The sequence below is a fragment of the Cavia porcellus genome, unplaced genomic scaffold (genome assembly GCF_034190915.1).
Source record: "Cavia porcellus strain 051 isolate PalLab524CR breed Dunkin Hartley unplaced genomic scaffold, mCavPor4.1 scaffold_15, whole genome shotgun sequence".
Lineage (NCBI taxonomy): Eukaryota > Metazoa > Chordata > Mammalia > Rodentia > Caviidae > Cavia > Cavia porcellus.
This window is the reverse complement of record NW_026947498.1, coordinates 57,796,778-57,819,103: the sequence shown is the minus strand read 5'-3', so window position 1 is coordinate 57,819,103 and position 22,326 is coordinate 57,796,778. Positions and strand designations below refer to the sequence as shown.

Genomic DNA, 22,326 nt, shown 5'->3' with positions numbered 1-22,326 from the left:
AAACTAGATTGCTATGTTATAAAAGGAGAGAGCTTGGATGCAGGGTTAGTTATGCTTTATTTTTGACACCGTTCATTCTTTGGCTAATAGGTTCTTTCACATCCTAGTGAAAATACCCAGTGATACTTATTATATCCCTCTTGTTTTATCAGATACCCTGTAAAGTTATGATTTTATTTAAAATATTCTGCTTTATCATCAAGAGATGGATATATATTTTACATATTCTAGTTGATAGTATTCAAATATTTTCCACAACTGATGAATATAGTTGTTAAGCAGTAAAGAACAATCAACCGTGTGTGATACTCAGTGTGTCTACTGATAAACTAGCTCCTCCTGAAGAATTTGAGCCTGCAGAACTGAGGAACCAAACTCAAGAGGACTGGCTAGCATTTTTCTGGTGAGGGTCTGTTAAGGTTTAGCTTCCTATTCCTCAGTATAACCATTATCAAAATCCCCAGGAAACAAGTAAACTTTCAAACAAGGTTATCTATTGTGTCCAATAGCATAGGTAGCTCTCAGAATTTCCACTCAGACAACGTTTATTTTTCCAAACAATAGGGATAAATGCAGAAGGCAAGGATGTAGAAATAATATATACATACATATATTTTCTTTCCAAGAAAATAAAAACTAGAACCCCCAAGTAAATTCTTACTAAGTAAAGCAAAGATAATCCAGTTCATTTAATCCAATATGATGTTAAAGATCATTACATCCGGTTGGTCAGGAAAGAATACAGAGACATGGGCTTTGAATAGTTAAAAAGGAGTTTTGAAAGTTTATATTCTGCTCATTGTTTTTAACCAGTCTCATGACTCACTTCCCTTCCCTTCAGTAACTAACCACAAGACAAGAGATAACACCAAGGCCAAGTGAAGGTTCCATCATTCGGCAAAGATAAGTGGCTCACTAAAGAAATCTTCTACTAACTTCTAAAGATAGCTGAAAAGATTTAACTTTTATGGATTTTGGAGGCTCAGCCTTCCTGGAATGATGCCAATTTCAAATATTCTACCTCTGGACTCTATATTCCAAAATTTGGTTTAGGGGTATGGTTGTTGTTCTAAACTCTACCCAACCACTAAAATAAAAAAGCCACAGTCTAAAGTGGTTTAACTTGAAGTCAAATACAAAATGTCAAGTATACATGGTCTTGTGAGCGAGCAGAACTGCTTTAAATTGGGAAATTTTACCTGGCTTAAATGAGCAAAGAGTGAACTATGCATAAGAGATACCTCTACACCATGAATGCATACATATTCTTTGGCTGAAAAGTAAAAAGTCTTTCACTTGTGCATCCTGTACATGTTGAAAAGGGACAAATCATGTAACTTTTTTTCTAACACATTATTCTAAGTATATAAAGAATAAGTGAACAATAATACAATTATGTAGTAAGTGCCCGAAAGTGTTTGAACAGTTGTGTGAGAGTATAGAAAAGAGCAAAATCTCAGAATAATCTGGAAAACAGTTATATAGTATGGACAGTGTGTTTTTTAGAGATGTATGTTGAAACATAGAGAAGTATTCAGCAACATGGCCTCTTCAGAGGGCAAATAATTTAATCATGGGAAACAGAATTAAGACTTGGAAGAGCTTGACATACTATTATGAAGCATTTGCCAAGAGCACCTTGTTTTGGTGGTGGAGCTGGTGGAGAAAAGGTTTGCATTTGGGTTTATGTGTTGCAGAAAATCTTACAGGCAGAGGAACACCCACTTGGAATTAAAACTCTTCTGGAAGTGAGAGGAAACCAGAAGATGGATTTGTCCTTGTTCTGTGGTAGAAGTCAGGTAATAGCCCCCCAGAATGTGCAGGGGTTTATTCACTCTGCACTGGACAGATCACAGACAGACTTAAGATCTTGCTTGCTGGCGAGGACTCACTTGTGGCCAGGGGAAGGACTTCTCTAACTTTTCAAGGTTATAAAACTTCATAAAGATATTCATTTAAGAAAAAAATCAAGAAAAAAGAGAGAAGTCAAGTTGTTTTAGAAATACAATATGATTTTTCATTACTTAGTCATCTGTAATGGAGTAAATAAACCAAAAATCATGTATAAATTGCTTCAGGAAGGTTATTTGGACTGTTAGCTTTGTGGGTGATTGTGCTGTGGAAAGTGGAGCATAATGAACTGCAGGAGTACCCTGTCTGTGTCTGTGAAGGTGTGTTGCACCCCATTCTCTTCTGTCATGTCACAATCTTTTGTTGACAAAGCTGGGCCTGCTGTTTTGATTTCTTAGAATCCCAGCTTCAGAAGGAGATTTCTAGGGGAAAAGTGACTTTGCGCTGGGGACTTTATTACTCAGGTCTAGGAGGCTTTGCAAGAGAGACCCTAAAATTTCCAGTATTCAAAAATACCAGGGTAGTAAATGATGCAGAGATCACTGAGTTATCTTAAGCCTTGCAATTGATTGACAGAGAATGTTCTGCATCAGGAAGTAATGATTGTCTTTCTCACCTAGTCAAGGAGGGATTAATAAATACCTGAAGCGTGGAAATAATGTACTCATAGACCATTTTTCTTGGATCAGATGCACCCAAGCTCTCCAGTGAAGCAGAAAAGAGAAAAGATCACAGTAGCAAGAGTGGCTGGCCTTTGGCCATTACTGTGAATCTCTAGGAGTTGCCCCATCCTTTCCCAAATATATATTAACCTTGTGACTTCACTGAAACACTGTGTACATCTAGGCACAGCCTAAGGACAGTGTGGAAGAGGAAACACCTTGAGGTGGGAAGAGGATGAAGAGGAAAGAAACAGGATGCAGGTGAAAGGAGCCTTAAGAATGAAGGAGAGGAGGAGGAGATCAGTGAGCCTGGAGAACTGTCTGGACAGTTTGTGAATGTCACGTCCATCTCGGTGCCTCACAACAAGGGGACCCAGTTCTGAGGCATGGCAGTATTTCCATCTTGCTTGCTCTCACACTGGGCAGCACCCCAACTAGGATGCTACCTGCAGCTTGCTAAGTAGGTGAGCAGTGGGCCAGGGGTGAATGTAGGCACCACTGCTCTTTGGAAGCATCTGAAAAGCATGCACAGAGAAGGGCTGGTGAAGAGTGGTTACAGCCCTGCAGGGAAGCACCAGGACCCATGGCCCCAGGAAACCCATCTCCCTCTGCACATTGAGGGTGACTGGGGCAGGCTCCTGGAGCAAGCGAGTGCCCTGGCAGCATGGGAAAGCCAGCGGAAAAAGCAGGTGCTGAGGAAGGAGAGGACAGTGGGACGGCAAGAGAGGGCTGTGGAGAGGAGGGAGCAATCCTGGAAGAAATGGAAAGGGCCATCTCGGAGACAAAGAGGAAGGTGAGGGCTGAGAAGGTGGCATGCGGCATCCAAAGAACCTGTCTGCAGAGGGACATCCTGTCCATTTTGTTTAAATTGTGCTTACAGTGTCCATTCTCAAAACACTCACTTTAGCCAGCTCAAATACAAAGTGAAGCAATTTAGTGATGATTTGTTCTTAAGAAAAAACAGTGCATCTTGTGAATTAATCTCAACAAGTCTGAATTGAACAAATGCTCATTTATAGACTTCCTAGTGTTTGCTTGACAAAACTGAAAGATGCATTAGCTAAATATAAAGATTGTTTTTCTAATATGGGCAGAATTTGTCATATTGTTTGGTAAAAAGAACATCTGTGCCTAGTTCTGGGGAGGGGATGCTTCTATAGCTGAGGCTGGGCATGAAACTGACTTTATGACCTATGTGGTCAGTGACTCTTAGAGACCTCAGCGCTAGCAAAGCACAGCATTCCTGGATCAGAGTTGTTTGCACTGATAGTGATGGTACAGCAGAACTGGATGTGAATCTTTCTCTGTGCGATCCAATGGCAGAAACACAAAGAAGCTTCCGCCTGAGCTCTCTGGAACTTGTGATGCACCTTTTTGTAGTGTTTTGCATTGTACTTGGATTACAGCTGTTTCCCCAGTGTAGCTAATCTGTGTCCTGTAAATTTTTCTAACAGTCCAACACATAAGCCAATAAGTATGTAACTACCAGAGTTTAAATACCCAAGGCTTTCCAACATATCTAGTTTAAATATTAACAATACAGGTCATAAAAGTTTCCTCATAAGTATTTATAAGTTTAGTCTCATTTCAGATAATGCTTTGGGGGCAAGGTGATGAGGAAGAAATAAAAGAAACTCAGAAAAAAGAAGATAGAGGTGCATAAGGAAACCTAATAGACAGAGATGAAAAAGAAAAGAATAGAGAAGCAGAATGAAAATGGGGAAGAGAAAGCAAGACAGTACGCTAGGAAAAGTTCAGCATGAAAAGAAAGAAAGAGCATGACTCTCTCTCCATGAATTAACTCAATTTTGTTTTGTGCCTACAGACCAATCCTTCATTCGAAAAGTGGGTTTTAGATTTTATTTGTGCTTCCTCTGAAATGCTGACTACACAGCAATTCATTGTTTAAAAAACATCTGATTAAAATCTTTTTCATCTTTAAATATTCAACAATGCTTTGAAGAAAGGGAGACAGACTAATAGTCCATAAAGAACGAAAAGTTTTCTGAGTGGGTAATAATATCCCTAAAATACAAATGTCACACTGGATAGTATTCTGGTCTTTGTGCAAGAATGGATTTTTGTTTAGGAAGATTCCTCTAGCGCCTTTGCTTGTTTAAGTGAGTTGGGAGTGGAGTACTGAGTAAGAGAGAGAGAGAAGGAACACAAGAAAACACAAAGACATGTCCCATTATCTCCTTGATAACTATTGCTTTATGGGCACCAACCTCTCTGAAGCTGGTGAGATCCTAGTGTTAACATGGCATCTTGCCTCCTACACAGCTCAGCATAACTGCTTGACATTTGTAATGCAGCTTAGGAACTAGACCTGTAATCCCTGTAAGATGTTCGTGGAACAAACAACTTTCCAAACACCAAATTTATGAAAACACAGATCACTTCACAGATCAGCAATGCTCTTCTCTGTACATCCTGGGAAAGTGACTACTATTACAGACCTCATTTCCCATGTGGTTTCCTTACAGGGTTGTGATGTCCCTTGCTGCACCCTCTCCATCCAGGCAGAAAACCCAGGTGCTCTCCAGCGCAAACCACCAGGGCTGAGCGTCACACACCTGGGCATTTGTCATAGCCACTTTGTGCCACAGAAGAAGGTTAAGAAAAAGAGAAGCTGTCATAATCAGTCTCTTAAAACTAAAAACCAACCCATACACATTTGGAATGGGATGTAAGAAAGTCCAGGAACCCAGAAGGGAGGTTTATAAAACCAAAACCAAATAAAAATAAATAACTGAATTCTGCATAAAAGCTACTGTAGCTTTCCTGATAGTCTGAGGCTGACGTCAGCATGGTTTTTAAGTTATGGTGTCTGTTTTACATGATTTTTTTTAATTGGAGATTTTCTTTTTAGGTCTCATAACTTCAAACTGTGTTTCCTATGTTTCACATAAGGTCATTTTCTCTACATTTCCTCCCCTAAATTGTGTGAAATTTAATAAATAAAGAGTGACAAAAACAAAATGGAATAAAGCATATAACTGAAGCCTAAAGAGACACGTGGCTTTGGAAAGCCTGAAATACTGTATAAACTCTGGAGTTTTTATGCATTTGCCATCCTATGCTATGTCAGCAGCCATGGATTTGGGGTTTTCTGGCCCAGCATCTTTTATTCTGATGCAAAAGTTAGCTACAGAGGTGGGCTTTGAGCTTTAGGTGAAGGACTTCCTTCTCACCTGAGCTGCAGGAGCACAGTGTTTGCCATGTAAGCGACCCTGGCAAAGTCACCCTTAGGAACAGGTAAGAATATGATACCCACAGGAGGGACAGTTTGCTTGGATATCCCTGATATACATAAACCCGCAAGGCATTATTGTTGTGATAATTTTAGGTCAACTATTTTATAGAAAAACTAAATTAGTCATAAACTTTATAAGTTTAATAAAACTGGACCACAGTCTAGCACTGAGAGCTGCCAAGCAGGGAACACGCAGCTCAGGCGAGACAGCCAATACACACACATTCCCTTAGTTAATTCTAGGGAATGAAGGCGTGGGAGGGAAGCTGCTGTTAATGAAGGCTATGGCCGCCAGACAGTAGGCGCTTTGCATACATTTTCTCAACCTATCTTTTCATCACCCTCAATTAGAATCACTGCTCCTATTCATTGATAAAGAAGTTAAAGAACTAAGGTTCCCAGGCCCCAACTTAACGAGTTCCAAAAAAGAATTAAGCTGGATGTCATGAGGCAGGAAGTTCACAAATTCAAGACCATTCTAGCTTAGTGACTCAGTGTGATCTTGATTAAAAAAGAAAGGCCAGGGGACGTAGGTCAGTGTGAAGGCTCTGAACTCAATCTCCAATGTTGCAAAATTAATTTAAAAATAATACTGAAAGCTAATTCTATCTAATTACAAAATCTGTAGTTTCTTGCACTATCTCATACTGTCTCCTACAATCGTTGTCTTAACAGACTAATGAATGTGCATGCAGAAGAAGGAATGGAGAAAAGAGAGTGACAAATTATGGGGAAGGTAAAATTCTGTTATGTGTCACGTAGTCTAGAACTGTGCATAACTTTGATTTTTCTAAGAACCTCATGGAGTATTCATTGTCATCTCAGTCTTAGAGGTTGACAAACTGAAGCTTGTGGAGGCTAATTGTTTGCTGAGGGCTTTTAACTAGTGAGTGGTTGAATTTAGATTTTATATTAGTTCTGGCCCTTAACAATGATGAACCTTTTATTATTTCATTGTCCCTGGATGTGGGCATGCTAAATATGCACCCCAATCCGGCCCTTCAGTAGTGACTCAGCCAATTGTTTAAGACTTTGCAGGCTCATACTGCTCATCTGTAAAATGACAAATGCTGTACTTGTTTCAGAAGCTCACTGAAAGCACCAAAAGATAAAAGTACATGAATATGCTCTGAAGAGTTAATAAATCACTAAAGGTACGCCAGCTACCAGAAGAATATTAGAGTCAGGAGTTACTCATGTTTGGAAAGATCTGAAAAGACCCCTAGAAAAGCTATGTCACATAGCTGATGATGTGAAATTGGAGAGATCATACACGAATTCCCTAGGAAAAAAGTTCTCCAGGTTTCCTAGTCAGCACTTAGGCAAGCATGGGTACAAAAGAGAAGATTTTATGATGTAATGGCATGCAAGCCAAAGTCTCTTTTTGTAATAACTGTGATCCTTAAATCCAACTGATGGTTTTATATCTGGATTAAGCTCATATTACCTGCTTCTTAGTCACTCATCAGTGGAACAAAATACTCACTACTCACAAATTAAGGTTTTATTTTTGTTCATATTTCAGTCCATGACCAGCTGGCTTTAAGGTAGAAACAGGATGGTAGAGGAGCATGGTGGAGGAAAAGAGATTTAATCTACAGCAGCCAAGGAGCAGAGAGGGAGAAGGGGTGCCAGGGAGAAAGACATATCCTTTCTAGCTCCCAAGCATGTGACACATCTCCTCCAACAAGATCTCACCTCCTAACAGCGCATATACCATTGGACTCCTCTGATGAGAACCGTCTATTGTTCCTGTGGTCCAGTCCCCTTCCCAAAGTCCCACCTGGGAACACGTGGGCCCTCTGAGGGATACTCTAGCCCTAAAGCTTAACAACTTATAAACACCAGCACTAACAATGTGTAAGAAATCTTTTAAGAAACAGACACCTACCTAAAGCTACATCTTTAGATGATTTGTTTTATTCAAGCTGTTGAAATAAAGTCCACTATATAAATTTAGAAACTAATTGGAACAGGGCAAACACACACACACACACACACAAACATACACACACACACACACACACACACACACACACACACACAGAGAGACACATACACCATGGGCAGGACAATAGTAGTTAAGTAAGTAAGAGACTAATACAAGCAATTGGCAAAAGACTTAGATAATTGGATGAGGTACAGCCATCCTAAAGTACTGCGCAGAGTCAGAGCCATGATTTGGAGGCAGACGTCCAATTAAATGACTGTTTATCAGGACCAGAGACATTATTACTGATTTTTTTTGGAGAGGAGAAGAAACTGGAGTACGAATATAATTTTTTCTTACCCTATGTGAAAGGAAACTTTTGAGAATTAATGAGAATATTTATTTTACCTGAGATTCTGAAAGTTTGGGGTAAAATCATAATACTGAATGACAGCTAATTAAAACAGATGATAGTAATTGAAATAAGAGCAACAATGTTTATTGAAAACAATATATGCCACATACTACATAAAGAATATTTCATACATTAATGTTATTTTTAAAACAAAAATGCATAGATACTATTATTGATACTTCATATATTTGGAGAATCTGATTATGAAGATGTTATATAATTTGTTCAAGATTTCAGCCAACAAGAGCAGAAGTTAGGAATCCCAGATCCCAGTGACTAGAGGCTTGGAATATGCAGAAGATGATGCGTACTGGTTTACTTTTCTTTTTCTCTTTCTCTGCTTTCCCTCTTGCTGCTAACAAAATAACCAGAGCTCTGAGAACATACTGCAGGGCACAGTTTTTTTCTTGTCACTTTGAAATAAAAATAATGGGAAAGCTGGTGCAAGAAATGGATTACAACAAATTAAATGTCAGCTGAACAAAATCCTCATTCTTATAGTAGGAGCCACATTGCTTTTTGTTCTACTTTTCTCTCAATTTTTTTTTATTAAGGAGAAGTTTAAACTGCTGATTTTATTTTTCTAGAGAATTTTAGGACTACAGATGAAGATCACACCTTCTGACAGTCCTAAGTCAAAGTAAGTATCCCCATTTGGTTTCTAGAATCAGCTGTTTCTTTTCACGTTCATCATCTGCTCATTGGCTAAGAACCACGGAGTAAGGTCCTTAGCAAGAACATTCTTGGCAGGTGTATAACCTGCACATAATGCTATCGATTTTCAAAGGCTTTGAGGTGACTCACCTTTCCCAAGACATCCGTGGTTTTGTTTTCCATAATCTTGGGGATTTCTGGCTTAGCTTAAAGACAAATAAAACAATTAGTGGCACTGAATGAGCTGTGTGTGTGTGGAGAGAGAGAGAGAGAGAGAGAGAGAGAGAGAGAGAGAGAGAGAGAGAGAGAGAGAGAGAGAGAGAGAGAGAATGCATGCATATGTTCTGTGAGAAACACTAACTATCCATCAGATACTTATTAAATACCCACTGTGTGCCTGACAGTAGATAGAAGTCAAGGAAACAGAGGTGGGCACACTGTATTTCCTGAAATTTACATTTTCATGGAAAATGCAAATAAAGGAGTTAGAAATTATAATACACTGAGGTAAGCACAATTATTGAGACCATGTAAGATTTGAAGAAAGCTTTTAAGAAAAGCTTCTAACCAGACTTTAGAGGATAGGAGGCTTGGGAAGATGCAATATGCAACTGGAAACTGGAGTGGGGTCAGCGGTGAACCAGTTGTCACTTTCAGGATCTAGATGAGAGCCAGAAAAAATACATAACATTTTTGTTTGTCTGTTTGCTTGGCACTAGAAAAATATCAAGAGATAGTTCAGCAATTTTGTTGTCCTGGTAGACTCTGTAAGTCTTTCAAAGCCAAAGTATGCTACACATCTTCATCTCCAGCACTTAGTGCCCAGCACAAAGTACACATCGAGTGCATCATGTTAAACTGAAGTGACTTCAAGTAAGTTCTTCACTGCAGCCGGCAGAGCTTCCATAAACAGTGGAAAGAACGTTAGCGCCTCTTCCCAGATGCAGTCTGTGCTTGCCACATTGCATAGCATTGCCTTGTACACAGTGTTCAGTCTTGATAGGCACAAGATTCCTTGGCATGATAGGAACAATCCCAGTATATCAAAAGGAAAAATGGGAAGGGGTCAAGTGTGATGACCAATGAGATTTAGCAGCTAAACATCCTGGCTTCCTTGCCGTTCATTGAGAAAACTCTCACGTGTGTTCTATGCTTTGACCCAGTGTTCCCAGTGGAACTGATTTCTGTCCATGGTGGTAACTGCTTTAATCATGCACATGTTATTATTTAGATTCTATTTCACGCTCCTATTATTTCCCAAGATGGCATCTCAAATATTGACTCAAATCTTTCTTGCAATGTTTTCTTTCAGGAGAAAGCAAAACAACATATAACCCTTAAATTCTCAAGAGAGGAAGAATATGTTTGACATTTTACTAGGCAACTACTAGTATCAATAGCAAGAAAGACCTGGAAGAAGCAACAATTACTGAAACTTTCAGGGCTGATTAAAAGAGACAGTGCCTCTTTGTAGCTTAAGATAATCAAATTTTCAATTTAGGAACGAGGAAAGCAAACTTGTGCTGAAAGGCAGCTTCCTCCCAAGGAAAATGAGGTAACAGAAGGCAGGTCGATGCAGGAAGCAACGAAAGAGCTGATTAGTAGACAATGAAAAGCTAGTTGAGGAGGCATAGTTTAGAAAGAAACGATGCGTTCAGGTTATAGTGAATGGATAGGTGATACTTTTGGATATTCAGTTTTTATGTTGTATTTTTTGCTTATTCAGCATGGGAAATCACTGATGGATGCAAGTTCTTATACACTATATATTATACCTTTGTGTTAGGACCACTGTAATGTACATGTAGGTGATACCCACAAACTGAGTAAAGCCTAGATGAAATGCTGTCCAAATACAACTTATCCCGGGCCCTTTAATAAATGAGAATGCCATTAGGTGAGGAAAATATCATTCTATGAATAAGCAGGCAGGGTCTCACATTCTAAATATCCACCAAAATGAGTTCAGAGAAATAACAAGAGAAATATAGAAACAGAGATATAGAACCAGAGAAATGATAAAGGAGTAAAAAGTGTTCAAAATCAATGTGAAAATATCTTGATCAGTAAGGAGATCATTATGCATATCAAAAATGTACCAATAAAATTAATTAAATACAAAGAGATACAAGGTGTGGTTTAAATCTTATTTACATCATGTTGTGATACAAAAACCCTTGGTAAAATGGAGATACAGCTTGCCAAGTTTAAAACTGATATTTTTTCTATGTCTTGGATGGCTGCCTTCATGGGGTTGCCAATAGTCAGGCCAGATGGGTCCATTTCACAGTTAAGGCAGCTCAGGTATGTGCAAAAGACAGGGTGAGCGGAGCCGCAAGTGACATCTCAGATCAAAGAAGTCTTGGTTGTAGCTACTTCCATTTTTGTAAATTGTTTTGTTTTCTCCAAAATACTGTATCTTGTGATTTTCAGTACGAAAGATTCAAAAGAAAAACAAAATTTTACTTGTTCTATCATTCAGAGAGCTAAGGAACAACTTAGCAGGCTTTGCCCTTAGGTTTTATAGTTTCTTTGTACCTCATTTTCTAAAATAATTAATCGCTTATTCATTTGACTTGTTTCCCCCTTGCCTTTCTCTAAAAGTGGTTTTCTAAAAAAAAAATAATACAAGTCTTGGTCACAGAAATGATGAAATACTGGAAGTGGGGCTTCTGTTTATTAATATTTCCTTACACCATAGGGCAAAATAGAAGGTGCACATTTTCATCTTAAAATTGCACCCTGCAGAGCCTCTGCCTTTTGAGTGAAGCACAGTGCAGGTTACAGCGCAGCTCTGCTCTCCTGTGGATGCAGAGCCTGAGGTTCATCCTGCAGCCGCCTTTGCTGGGAGAGCTGGGACAGTGGCTCACCGTGGCTGCTCCTGGGAGGATCGGGTGGGGTAACTGCAGAGTTTCTCTAGGCTCTGTTAGCACCTTCCATTTTTCTTCCTGGTGGCCTTATTCTACGTTGCTCCAGAAAGCAGCTCAGACCATTAGACAAATAAGCAATTAGATTTTTATAGCTGTAATTAAATCGATTTCCAGTATCCTTAGGGAAAATTGATATTGCAGACAAGGCCTAGATGACACATATATGGCTTATGTGTAAAAACTGACCCACATACGGCTTCTTGTATGACTTTTTTCCTTATCCTTTTTGCCATTGTGCTCACTTTCAACAAGGATGAATGATAAAGATCAAAGCACAACAGAATTTGGGAACAGTTACTCTGGTGTGGCTGCTCTCCTGCATAGACAAGGACTTCATTTTCTTGGGGACAACAAGGCGTGAGATACTGACAGGAAGATGATAGAAGTCCACAGAAGAAAATCTCTTACCAAAAACCTTCACAGTGGTAGAGCTCTTGAAGATTTTGCCAGACTTGACTCCAACATGGCAAGAGAACTTCCGGCCATCATCCTGGATCTGGACTGGAAAAAGGTGAAGTCGATAGCTTGTATCTAGTGTGACTCTGTCTGCAAATGATGTGGCGTTGCTGATGTGATGATTCTGGGAGATAATAGTTTCCTGAGTGCCATTGTCCTCCTGGCAAGAAAAAAATGGTCAGTTATCAGATACTCAGTTGGGCCAGCTCTGAAGTAGGTGTTGCATGAGCATTAATTAATTTATTTTTGCAAAATGGAGAGGAAAGATGATGAATTAAAATGAAGAGATATTTAGTATGCCCCCACAGAAAGTATTGTTACATTTGACTTTCAATTAAAAACTAGTCACCCTCTCCAGAGATGTGTAGAAGCTTGCAATGGCTCTTCTGCCCAGACCTTCCCCTTGCAGAAGCCGCGTATCTGGCGAATTTATGGACCTTGAAGGGGAACTAATGGTTCATTTACAAGGCTCTGAAATTTTAATGTTGACTTATAATAAGCAACGTTTATGACTTTTGCTTATTAAATCTTCACATGAACTGGATAATTTGTGTGTGTGTGTGTTACTGGGGATCAAACCCACGACCTCACACTTGCCAGGCAGGTGTTTATGCTGCTGAGCTAAATCCCCAGCCCTATGAACTGGATAATTATAGCCACCTTCTTTGGTCAGAATTTCTTTAGAAAAGGAATTTTAGCTCTTCTCAGAAGCAGGACTAGGACAACATAAAGGTACAATTACACTGAGTGTAAGAAGGCCTCGTCTGAGGATCTTGTGAGTGAAATGTTGGCACCTGTAGGGACTTCCTCATTGAATTTTGTCCTAGACACCTCTTTCTTCCTCCTAATCATGGTGCTTACTCTTACATCCTTTTACTCTTATGTATGTTCTACCAGTAGCTTCATATGTTAACCTGAATTTTGGGTATCAGTTTAATTGGTGTACGTGGCTCCTCTACTCCACATTGTCTTGGATCTGTGAAGAAAAACCCTCATTATCCTTACCCTGCCCAGCCTCTCCATGGTTAAGCTCTCTTTGCTTACGGTTGGTAAATGTGCTGACCAACTTCCCAGTGAAGAGCAAACTCCAGGGGAGGACGAGGGTAGAAGAAGAGCTAAGTCCTCAAACCCAACCACTTTAACTCAATATTCTCAGTTGAGCTGCTTTGAAACTTCTGAGACACAAGGTCTTCCTCTGCAGGCTCTAAATCTCCATCTCTCTGGAATTAGGCCTGGACCAAGGCATTTTTTAGAGGTTCTCAGGGGAGCCTGGGCTGAGAACTACTGGCCTAATCAAACTACAGATGAATGACTGTGCACAGGGGAAATGCACAGAGCTAAGATACAGAAGGCTGAACAAGAATGCATCTTAAAGGTAAAAAGTTACAAAATAATGAAAGCAAATACCGATGACTTGGAATCTCTAGTATAAATAACAAAGTAAAGTCAGGGTTGAAAAACTGGAAGCCAAGTAAGTGAGTAAACCCAAGTATGACATAATTCTGAGTTTGATCATATGGATGATTTCAGAATTTACTTAGGCAGGACTCTCATGTAAGGCACAGCTCTTCAGATGAATGTGGCTAGGAGTTTTTACCAGCCTTATGTGAGTATAATGCTGTAGTGTTCCCTGCAAAGAATCACACCCTGCTAAAATCCTGGTACTGAAATGCTGTGTGTACCTTTTCACAACACCACGAGCCTGTGCTTCTTTTCCCTTTAAAAATAATTGCTAGTTTGTGTTTCCCATACATAATGAATATATTCATCATTGGGCATTGGCACATTATGCACTTCATGTTAGTTTTTTTACAACCCCTTCCCTCATTTCCGTCTCTCTGCACCTCCAGATTCTTTATGCATGTGCACATATTCTACCTTCTTGTTTACTGTCATTTCCCTTTTAGCTTGCTTTTTGAATTATTTATATCTTGAGTTTTTCATATGAAAAAACCATGTGACATAGATCCGCAGTGTCTAATTTATTTCACTGAGTATTAATGAACTCAGGTACTATTGTCTTAATGAAGAAGGTTGTACCATCAAGAGCAAATGCGTGTCCTTGAGACTGGGCCCCCAAGGAGCGCTAATGATTGTGACGCTGCCAGGACAAAGGGGAAGGAAGGCGTTTCCCTGGGCTGATCTGAGGCTAATCGTTAAGGGAGCAGGCTCCCCCTGCAGGTCTTTTAGCTCAAGAGTCATTGTACAGCCTCTTGCTTATGCATGCACTGCTTTGTAAGAATTTTGGAAACCATTTTTCCCCACCTCGGACCAGCCTCACCTCGTGGTTTTGTTCTATAAAAATCCCTGGAAAAGACAAGACCCGGGACCTCTCTCAGACAGAAGCTTTCGTTCCTCTCAATAAATATGGTCTGCTCTTTAAAAAGCAAACCAAAAGAAACCGTTCTTGGTTATTCAGTATGTGGCTTGCCATGTGGAACATTTTTATCTGTCGTTTTGTTGTGGGAAAGGCAGCCACATGTAGACTGCTAAGAAAAATCGTGCTTGCCTTTATTATGTAGCAGAGTATGATTATCTCCAGTGGTTTATTTGATAGAGAAAAGATACCATAGAGAAATGAATAAATAAAAGTCAAGTTATGCACTGGTTGTTTTGTTTTGTTTTTGCTTATTTTTTCCTCTTGGGTATATGCCTGCTGCAGAGGAAGGGGTTTGTTCCTTCACTGGAAACATACTGCTCATTTTCAAAATTTCCTGTAATGTATAACACAAGGAATTCCTGAGAGACTCTAGAGACCCTAGAGATCTATAGCTCCATATTTTATAGAGGGTATAGTGACAAAACCTGCAGGTGAGTGTCTACCTGCACTGATCAAGCAACAGGAGAAGTAGCTAAAACTAGCTCAGGCAGTACCTAGATGGGGGAAACGTCTAAAGCTGATGGTGAGACAATGCTATTGTTCTCTGACCGCTCTAAACTTTTATTAGTCATAGTCTAAATTTATTTAGCAACTAGTATCTTTTAGGTATTATGCAAAGTTCTTTCCAATCTTATTTATATTCCTCATAGTAATTTGAAATAAATTGAGGTTATTAATTTGCTAATTTGCTCAGTTAATATAGTGTAAAAAGGTATTTAAGTCACAACATTTCAAACCAAGAATGTTCAGAACCATGGGTAAGAGTCAGAGACAACATGTATTAATAAAATCGAAACCACAAAAAACAAAATTAGTGAAAAACCAGGTGGAGAATCTGGAATAAAAAATTCAAAAGAAAATCCAGAAAGCCAGAATGTTTTGTATCAGGTACAGACTGCAGGGATGTGGACAAACTGCTGGCTGAAAAGGATATTCTTGCAATATACTGACCCACTTTTGGTATCAGGTATCATAGATAAACATCCAATACAGGATGCATCAACTCCTACCTGATCTGTAATAATGACTTTATGTAACTTGGTCTACAAGGAGACAGACTGGTAATGGGTCCTTATGCAGAGCTTTTAATTCTGTTTTGCTTGCCTTTCCCTGTTCTTTAAAGAAAAAATCATCTCCATTTTCAAGTATTAATAACTGTTTCTAAAACCTTATGAGCTTGCAACTTGATGGACCTTTACGGAATATACATATTCCGTTAATATGTAATGGAATATACCTAACGGAATATACATATTCCGTTAATATGTAATGGAATACATATTATACACATTATATGTAATACATATTACACATTAATGGAATACATATTATACACATTAATATGGAATGGAATACACATTATATGTTACCTAACATATAAGATATACCTATTCTAGTCCTGACACTTAGTATATGGTTAACTATACAAATTCAATGCCTTCCAGTACATTCATGATCAATGTGCTCTCTTTCATTAGTATTCACTATCTACTGGGCTAAAAGTGAAAAATGTTGTAGTCATTGCTGTTTTGATTTCTTCTCCCTTATGAAAGTCATTTTAAAAATTAATTATTATGTAATGCAAATTTGCAGTAATACAAAATAAAAAACTAGGAAAAAGAAATTTGACTCCCAATATAATAATGCTAAGAAGCAGTGACTGGGCTGGGGTGGATTAGTGATAGAGTGCTTACGTAGAAAGTATGATGCTGTAGGTTCAATCTACAGCCCTGCTCAGGAAAGGAAAAAAGGGCAGAGGGGCTGTAGAGGTAGGTTTTCTCTTTCGCAAACTACTGCCATCTGCAGGAGTATGCAGTCCTGGAAGCAGAAAGCCCAGTCCCTATACTGTGGCACCTTGGTTGTGGACACCTCTGCCGTCAGAACCTAGAAAGCATTAGTTCTTGTTATTATAACTGAATCTTAGGGATTCTGTTACAGAAGCACAAAAGGGACTAATACAGTCCAAAAACCAAACATTGTTCAATCTGTAGACCTGCTGATGTTAACCATTCTGCACCTGTCATTGAGGGTTGCAGTTGCCATGCAGACCCAGGAACCAAAAGCTGGTTGCAAAATACAATCCTTGAGCAGTTTAAATATAGTCAGAACTCAACAACAGAATGAGATTTCTCTAAAATTTTGTTGTTTTATTCATCACGGTTTATTCCCTAAGCTTTGATTAAAATACTATATTGATAGTCATTTATTCTACTGACTTTTTTGGTGCCTCCTTAAATTTTGCTCTCATGGTTGACAGTTTTGCTCACGTTACCCTCATCTGAGACTCTAGGTTAGACAGCTGGTAGATGACGATCCAGGACTTGCAGATAATGTTTTCCCTCAAAGGTTCTGCTGATAATGTTGCCCCAGATAGTCTCACAAAAGTGATAAGACCTCCCTTTGCTTTTTCAGCATGTAGTCTGTTTGAACATAGGAACAGAAAAAACCACAAAGATCAAAACCAAAAGAGAAATAAATGCATAATTCAACTATGTACACAAATCTGATGACATAATTATGACAAAGGAGTCACACTGAGTCCTGGCAAACTATTGCTAAATGCACCTTAGATCAAATCCTAAGATAATTCATCGAGGCTTTTCTATGTTTTGGTAGGATCAGAATTTTCAGTCCAGAACAGAGATATTGGTACTGTTTGATGTAGTGATTTTTTTCCTTCTCTCAGAGTGAGCTGTGTTTACCACAGTAGATGACAGGTGCTGGGTGTTAAAGATGGGTTTAAAAATGCTGTTAACTGTATTGATTGCTAATTCTTCATCTCCAAATTGCTTCCTATGTTCACATTTCCTCCATTTGTTCTCCATCTAGTCAGTGGTATCAAAGCAGACTACTTGCAAAGTTCTCTACATCCATTACTCTAGAGCAGCAGAACAATATTCCTCTAATATCATTACTGTTCACACTTTGTAGTTTGGCTGGTGCTTTGCTTTTTGATTACAACAAAGAAAATTAAGGTCAGCTGCCATTAGGTAAGACATTACAGTTTTGTTTTCTGAATAGAGATGCTTCGCCTAAGTATGAGAAACCATTGTTTGTAGTCTTATTTTGCCTTTCACTTAATTATAAAATGATACACAATTTTTGCAAAAGCATAGTAAAATGTATTTGTAAAAAACAAAACGTGTAAGGTTTAAAAAATATGGCTATAAGTCATATATGTTGTTTTATCATTGATATTGAATTGCTTGAATTTCTAATATTCCTGTCCTTGTCTTCATGACTTAAAGGAGTTAAATTGTATGTCTCTTTTAATTTCTACTGATTTCAGGAACAAATATTCCCTTAGAACCTTCTCTCATGTGCACTACAAACTTGTATTTGCAAATTCTGAGGTCTGTATTTAGTATGTGTCTGCATCTTGCCAACCAATTCTTCTTTAATTAAGTATTTCAAAAGTAACCTTTTCTAAGAGGATTTCCCAGTTACATCTTGCCAGAATCAAACTATTTTTCTCCTAACCTGCTATTTTTCACACTTTCACCGAAAGTGTATGTTGTGGTTGAAAGTATCACCAATATAATTTTGTTTTCCTGCAGAACCTAACATTCAAAACAGATTCACCAGTTTTATTGGATTGAATTAATATTTACGCTGTGGGAAACCAAAATGATAATTTTGAGTGAAAATGAAATAGCATATTTGGAAGCTCCCAGAATAAGCCTGAAGAATTGCCCATCTGACTTTATGCATGTATCCTAAGACATAAAACAAGACAGATAACCTCTTGTTCTTTATCTTCCAATGGCATCCCAACTAAACATACATCTAAGATTTCTTATGTGTCCCTTCACAAAGGAAATAAATATACTATCAGTTTCCATTGAGGTGTGTGTGCGTTTAGGTAACTGAAGTATCTCTTAACAGGAAAGTTAGATACACAGTGTATTTGTAACTGATGTCTATCTGCTTCAGTGTAGTCACAGTCTTGAAATGTGGCTTCCCACAGTGTGACGAATCTGTTCCATCTAACTTGGTCTAAGCATGGAATAAAGTACACATAGCAAGTAGGTTGCTTAATGATACAGAAAATCCCAAGAATAACTTTTCCCATGAGAGTCATAACTGAGTTAATTAGATTTTATAAAGCTCCATATATAGGAAGATATGATTTTTGTTTTCCATTGACCTAATTATTTTGGTTTATAAAATTGTTTCCAGGGTTTGACAAAGCACTGGGGGCAGGAGGTCTTTGTGGCTTCCACAGTTTCTAAGTTTACTACAGTAGATTTTTGTCCGCCTGTGCATCTTTTCATCATCAAATTACTTTGTTTGTAAGAATCACTGGGTTACCACTATGGTTATTATTGTTAGTTTAACAAGACACTAGGATTGAATGACATATTGCAGGGTTATCACAGTGATGATATAAAGACATTACATGCTTTTTCATATCAGACTTGTTAACTCCCGTAGCCATCAACATTGGGGCTCAGACATAAACCAGATGACCAAATAGATTTTAACATTTGAAAACAGAAATGCACAATAAGAATTTAATCAGCACTTTTGCTAACACAATGTTATTTTTGAAAAAAAATATTTCATAAAATTCATCAAGTTGTCCATATCATGATGCAATCTTGAAAGTATACGGCTTGAAGTCGTAGTAGATGTTTAGGGTTCTCTCATTGTGTGCACTCTATCCAGTCCTCATTTATTCTAAGTACTCTGGCAGCATTCAAAAACATATCTCTATAGCCTTATTAGGGTTTTCTTTGACGGGAACTGCTAGCTAAAGGGTACTTTATCAATTATCTAGTCTTTTGTACCTCTTGAATTGCCAGCCATTAACTAATCAGCATCATACATTTAGTGACCATCAATTTAAGATGAGGACAACAAACAATAAACTGGACTGTGAAGAAAAAACAAATATATGAATCATTCCATTAAATTATTTATTAAGTATTAACTAAATGTCTATATTCTATCCTGTACTAGATGCTAGGGATATTGGAAGTGAGAGATATAGCGCTTTGTTCTGAAAAAGCTCTGAGTCTATGGAAGAAACAGGCTGACTGAAGACTTTCCATGTGCCTAGAGAAACAGATCACACATTTGTGAAGTAAGAACACTGCAGTCAAGAAGTGGCCAGCAAATGTCTCTTGTAGTTAAGCTCTACTAACAAATCCCACTGATAACAAACTGTGGTAAAATTTGATAGGAATTCTTGTCTACTGATGGAAGTATTAATAACATAAGCAAGATATAAACAGAACATTTTCACTACTGCCTTGTTTAGTATAGCAAGTTTTCTGTTCTCACAATATCGTTGCCACCTTTAATTCTTTTTCTATTATGTTTATTAAGAACTATTGACTTACAGTGATAGTAAGCATAATTTCCAAGGACACCTACATTTTAGAAGCTGGGAAGCATTCTGTGATAGATGGCAGAGACATGGTAGATTTCAGAACAGTATGGAAAGTCATTTTAGAATATGTTTGTATTTTCATATTACTACTACACCCAAAATATCTGGACAGTGAAAAATTATCAGTAGGTTGTACTTGCAGGACTTCATGAACATTTATTAATTTGGATTTGGTAGCTGCCCAGATTATCCTTTTTATATGTCAGGTCTAGTTTCTAAGACAGTCTACAAAAATCTAAGTTACTCATAAAGAGAATGATCAATTATATGAATTTCTTCATTGTATTTTTTTCTTTTTTTTTTACCAGTGGTAGTTTATTTATTGTTTTAGAGATTTTAATTTTATTTAAAGAAAAAAACATTAAAAGGATAGAAATAATACATAATTTCAAAAAAACAGTAAGAAATCATTAGTTGATAAATTACATATTATCCTCTTAGAAATATTTGTTCAAGTTACAAAAGTAAAGCATAAAAAGTGGGCATTCAAACAGTAAGACTGCAAACAGTTCTGTTTAAGGACCCAACAAAAACCTAGTAATATGATTATCAATCCTACACACTTCAACATACATGTAGTTATATCTTTTAGAGCACTTTATTTTCCTCTCTTTTTTAATAATAGAAATTACACATTTTGGATTTTATTACTTCTAAAGTTCTTATTTCTTTTTAACTAAAGATACAATATGATATTTATAAATATGATTCTTACTTATTTCTCTGAGGATAGTCTCAAGTTGTCTCCATTCACCTATGAAGGCCTCAAGATCATCCTTTTTTATAGCTGAGTGATATTTCATTGTATAAAAATACCACATCTTTTTCATCGACTCTGCAGTTGATGGACATCTTGGTTGTTTCCAAGATTTAGCTATGGCAAAGTGCTGCTATGAATGGGTGCACATATATCACTGTGATATGAACTTTTCCATTTTTCTGGGAAAACACCCAGGAGGGGAATAGCTGGATTGAATGGAACTTCCAATCCTAGTCTTCTGAGAATTCTGCATACTGATTTCCATAGTGATTGCCCCAGGCTACACTCCCATCAATAGTGGAGCAGTGTTCCTTTTCCCTGCAACCTCGACAATATTTTTTATATGTTATATGTTGATTTCTTGATGGAAGCTATTCTTTCTGGAGTGAGAGGAAATCTCAATGCTGTTTTAATTTGCATTGCTCAAATGACCAGTAATGGTGAACATTTCTTCATGTATTTATTTGCCATTTGTATATCTTCATCTGAGAACTGTGTGTTCATCTCAGATTCCCATTTCTGGAGAGGGTCTTTGAATTTGGGGAGCTTGATGTTTTTCAATTCTTTATATGTTCTTGATACAAGTCCTTTATCTGAGGGGTTGCTGGATAAAATTCTTTCCCATTCTGTGGGTTTTCTTTTCACCTGTTGGTGATTTCTTTTGAAGTTCAGAAACCTTTTAATAATATGAGATCTCAGTTGTTTATACTTTGAAGTGTTTACCATCCAGTGTGCATTTTGTTCATGAATTCTCTGCCTACCTCTATGTCTCCAAGATTTAGTGCCTACCTTGTCTTCCAGTAGATTTAGTGCTTTTGTTTTAATGTTTAGGTCTTTGATACATTTAGACTTTAGTTTTGTGCATGGTGATAGGCATGGATCTAGTTTCAGTCTTCAGCATGTGGCAAGTCAATTTTTCCAACACCATTTATTAAAGAGACTATCCTTATTCCAGTAAATATGGTTAGCCCCTTTGTCAAATATGAAGTGCCTGAGTGTCTTTGTAGTTGTGCTTTTATCTTCTAATCTGTTCCATTGATCCTCGGGTCTATTTCTTTGCCAGTACCACGCTTATTTCATCATTGTGGCTTTGTAGTATAGTTTCAAGTTGGGAATTGAGATGCCTCCTGCCTTGCCTTTGTTGACCAGAATTGCCTTTGCTATTCTAGGTTTCTTCTGTTTCCAAAGGAATCTTAGGAGTATTTTCTCTAGATCTGTGAGGTATGTTAACGGTATTTTGATTGGGATTGCATCCAATCTGTATAACAGTTTTGGGAGTATGGCCATTTTCACAATGTTGGCTCTTCCTAGCCAAGGGCAAGGAATACCTTTCCATTTTCTAATATCTTCTTCAATCTCCTTTTTTAGTGTAGCATAATTTACAGCATATAGGTCTTTTACATTCTTACTTAGGTTGATTCCTAAGAATTCCATTTTGGTAGATGCTATTGTGAGGGATGATACTTCAATAATCTTTCTTTCAGTGAGTTTTTGTTTGTGTTCAGGAATGCTGTTGATTTTTGAGCACTGACTTTGTTTGCAGCTACACTGCTGAATTTGTTTATCACCTCTAGTAGTCTTTCATTGGAGGTTTTTGGATCTTCTATATAGAGTATTATGTCATCTGCAAATAGTGA

General features: G+C 37.8%; 2 protein-coding genes across 11 annotated transcripts in view; one reads left to right on the top strand and one right to left on the bottom strand.

Annotated features, from left to right (window-relative positions):
* Cd96 (CD96 molecule) overlaps positions 1-22,326 on the bottom strand; it is an 82,437-nt gene that overhangs the window by 39,356 nt on the left and 20,755 nt on the right. For all 10 annotated transcript variants that reach the window (XM_003469196.4, XM_013151697.3, XM_063224922.1 and 7 more), the window contains exons 4-5: positions 12,107-12,314; positions 8,919-8,974 (exon numbers count right to left, since the gene is read on the bottom strand). In XM_003469196.4, coding sequence (XP_003469244.1) covers positions 8,919-8,974; positions 12,107-12,314 — 264 coding nt within the window. The remainder of the gene's footprint in view (positions 1-8,918; positions 8,975-12,106; positions 12,315-22,326) is intronic.
* Positions 1,617-8,758, top strand: Zbed2 (zinc finger BED-type containing 2). The gene is given in 8 exon segments (XM_013151700.1): positions 1,617-1,799; positions 2,715-2,798; positions 2,801-2,892; positions 2,894-2,976; positions 2,979-3,260; positions 3,263-3,324; positions 5,000-5,128; positions 8,702-8,758. Coding segments are annotated over 8 exon segments (972 nt in total).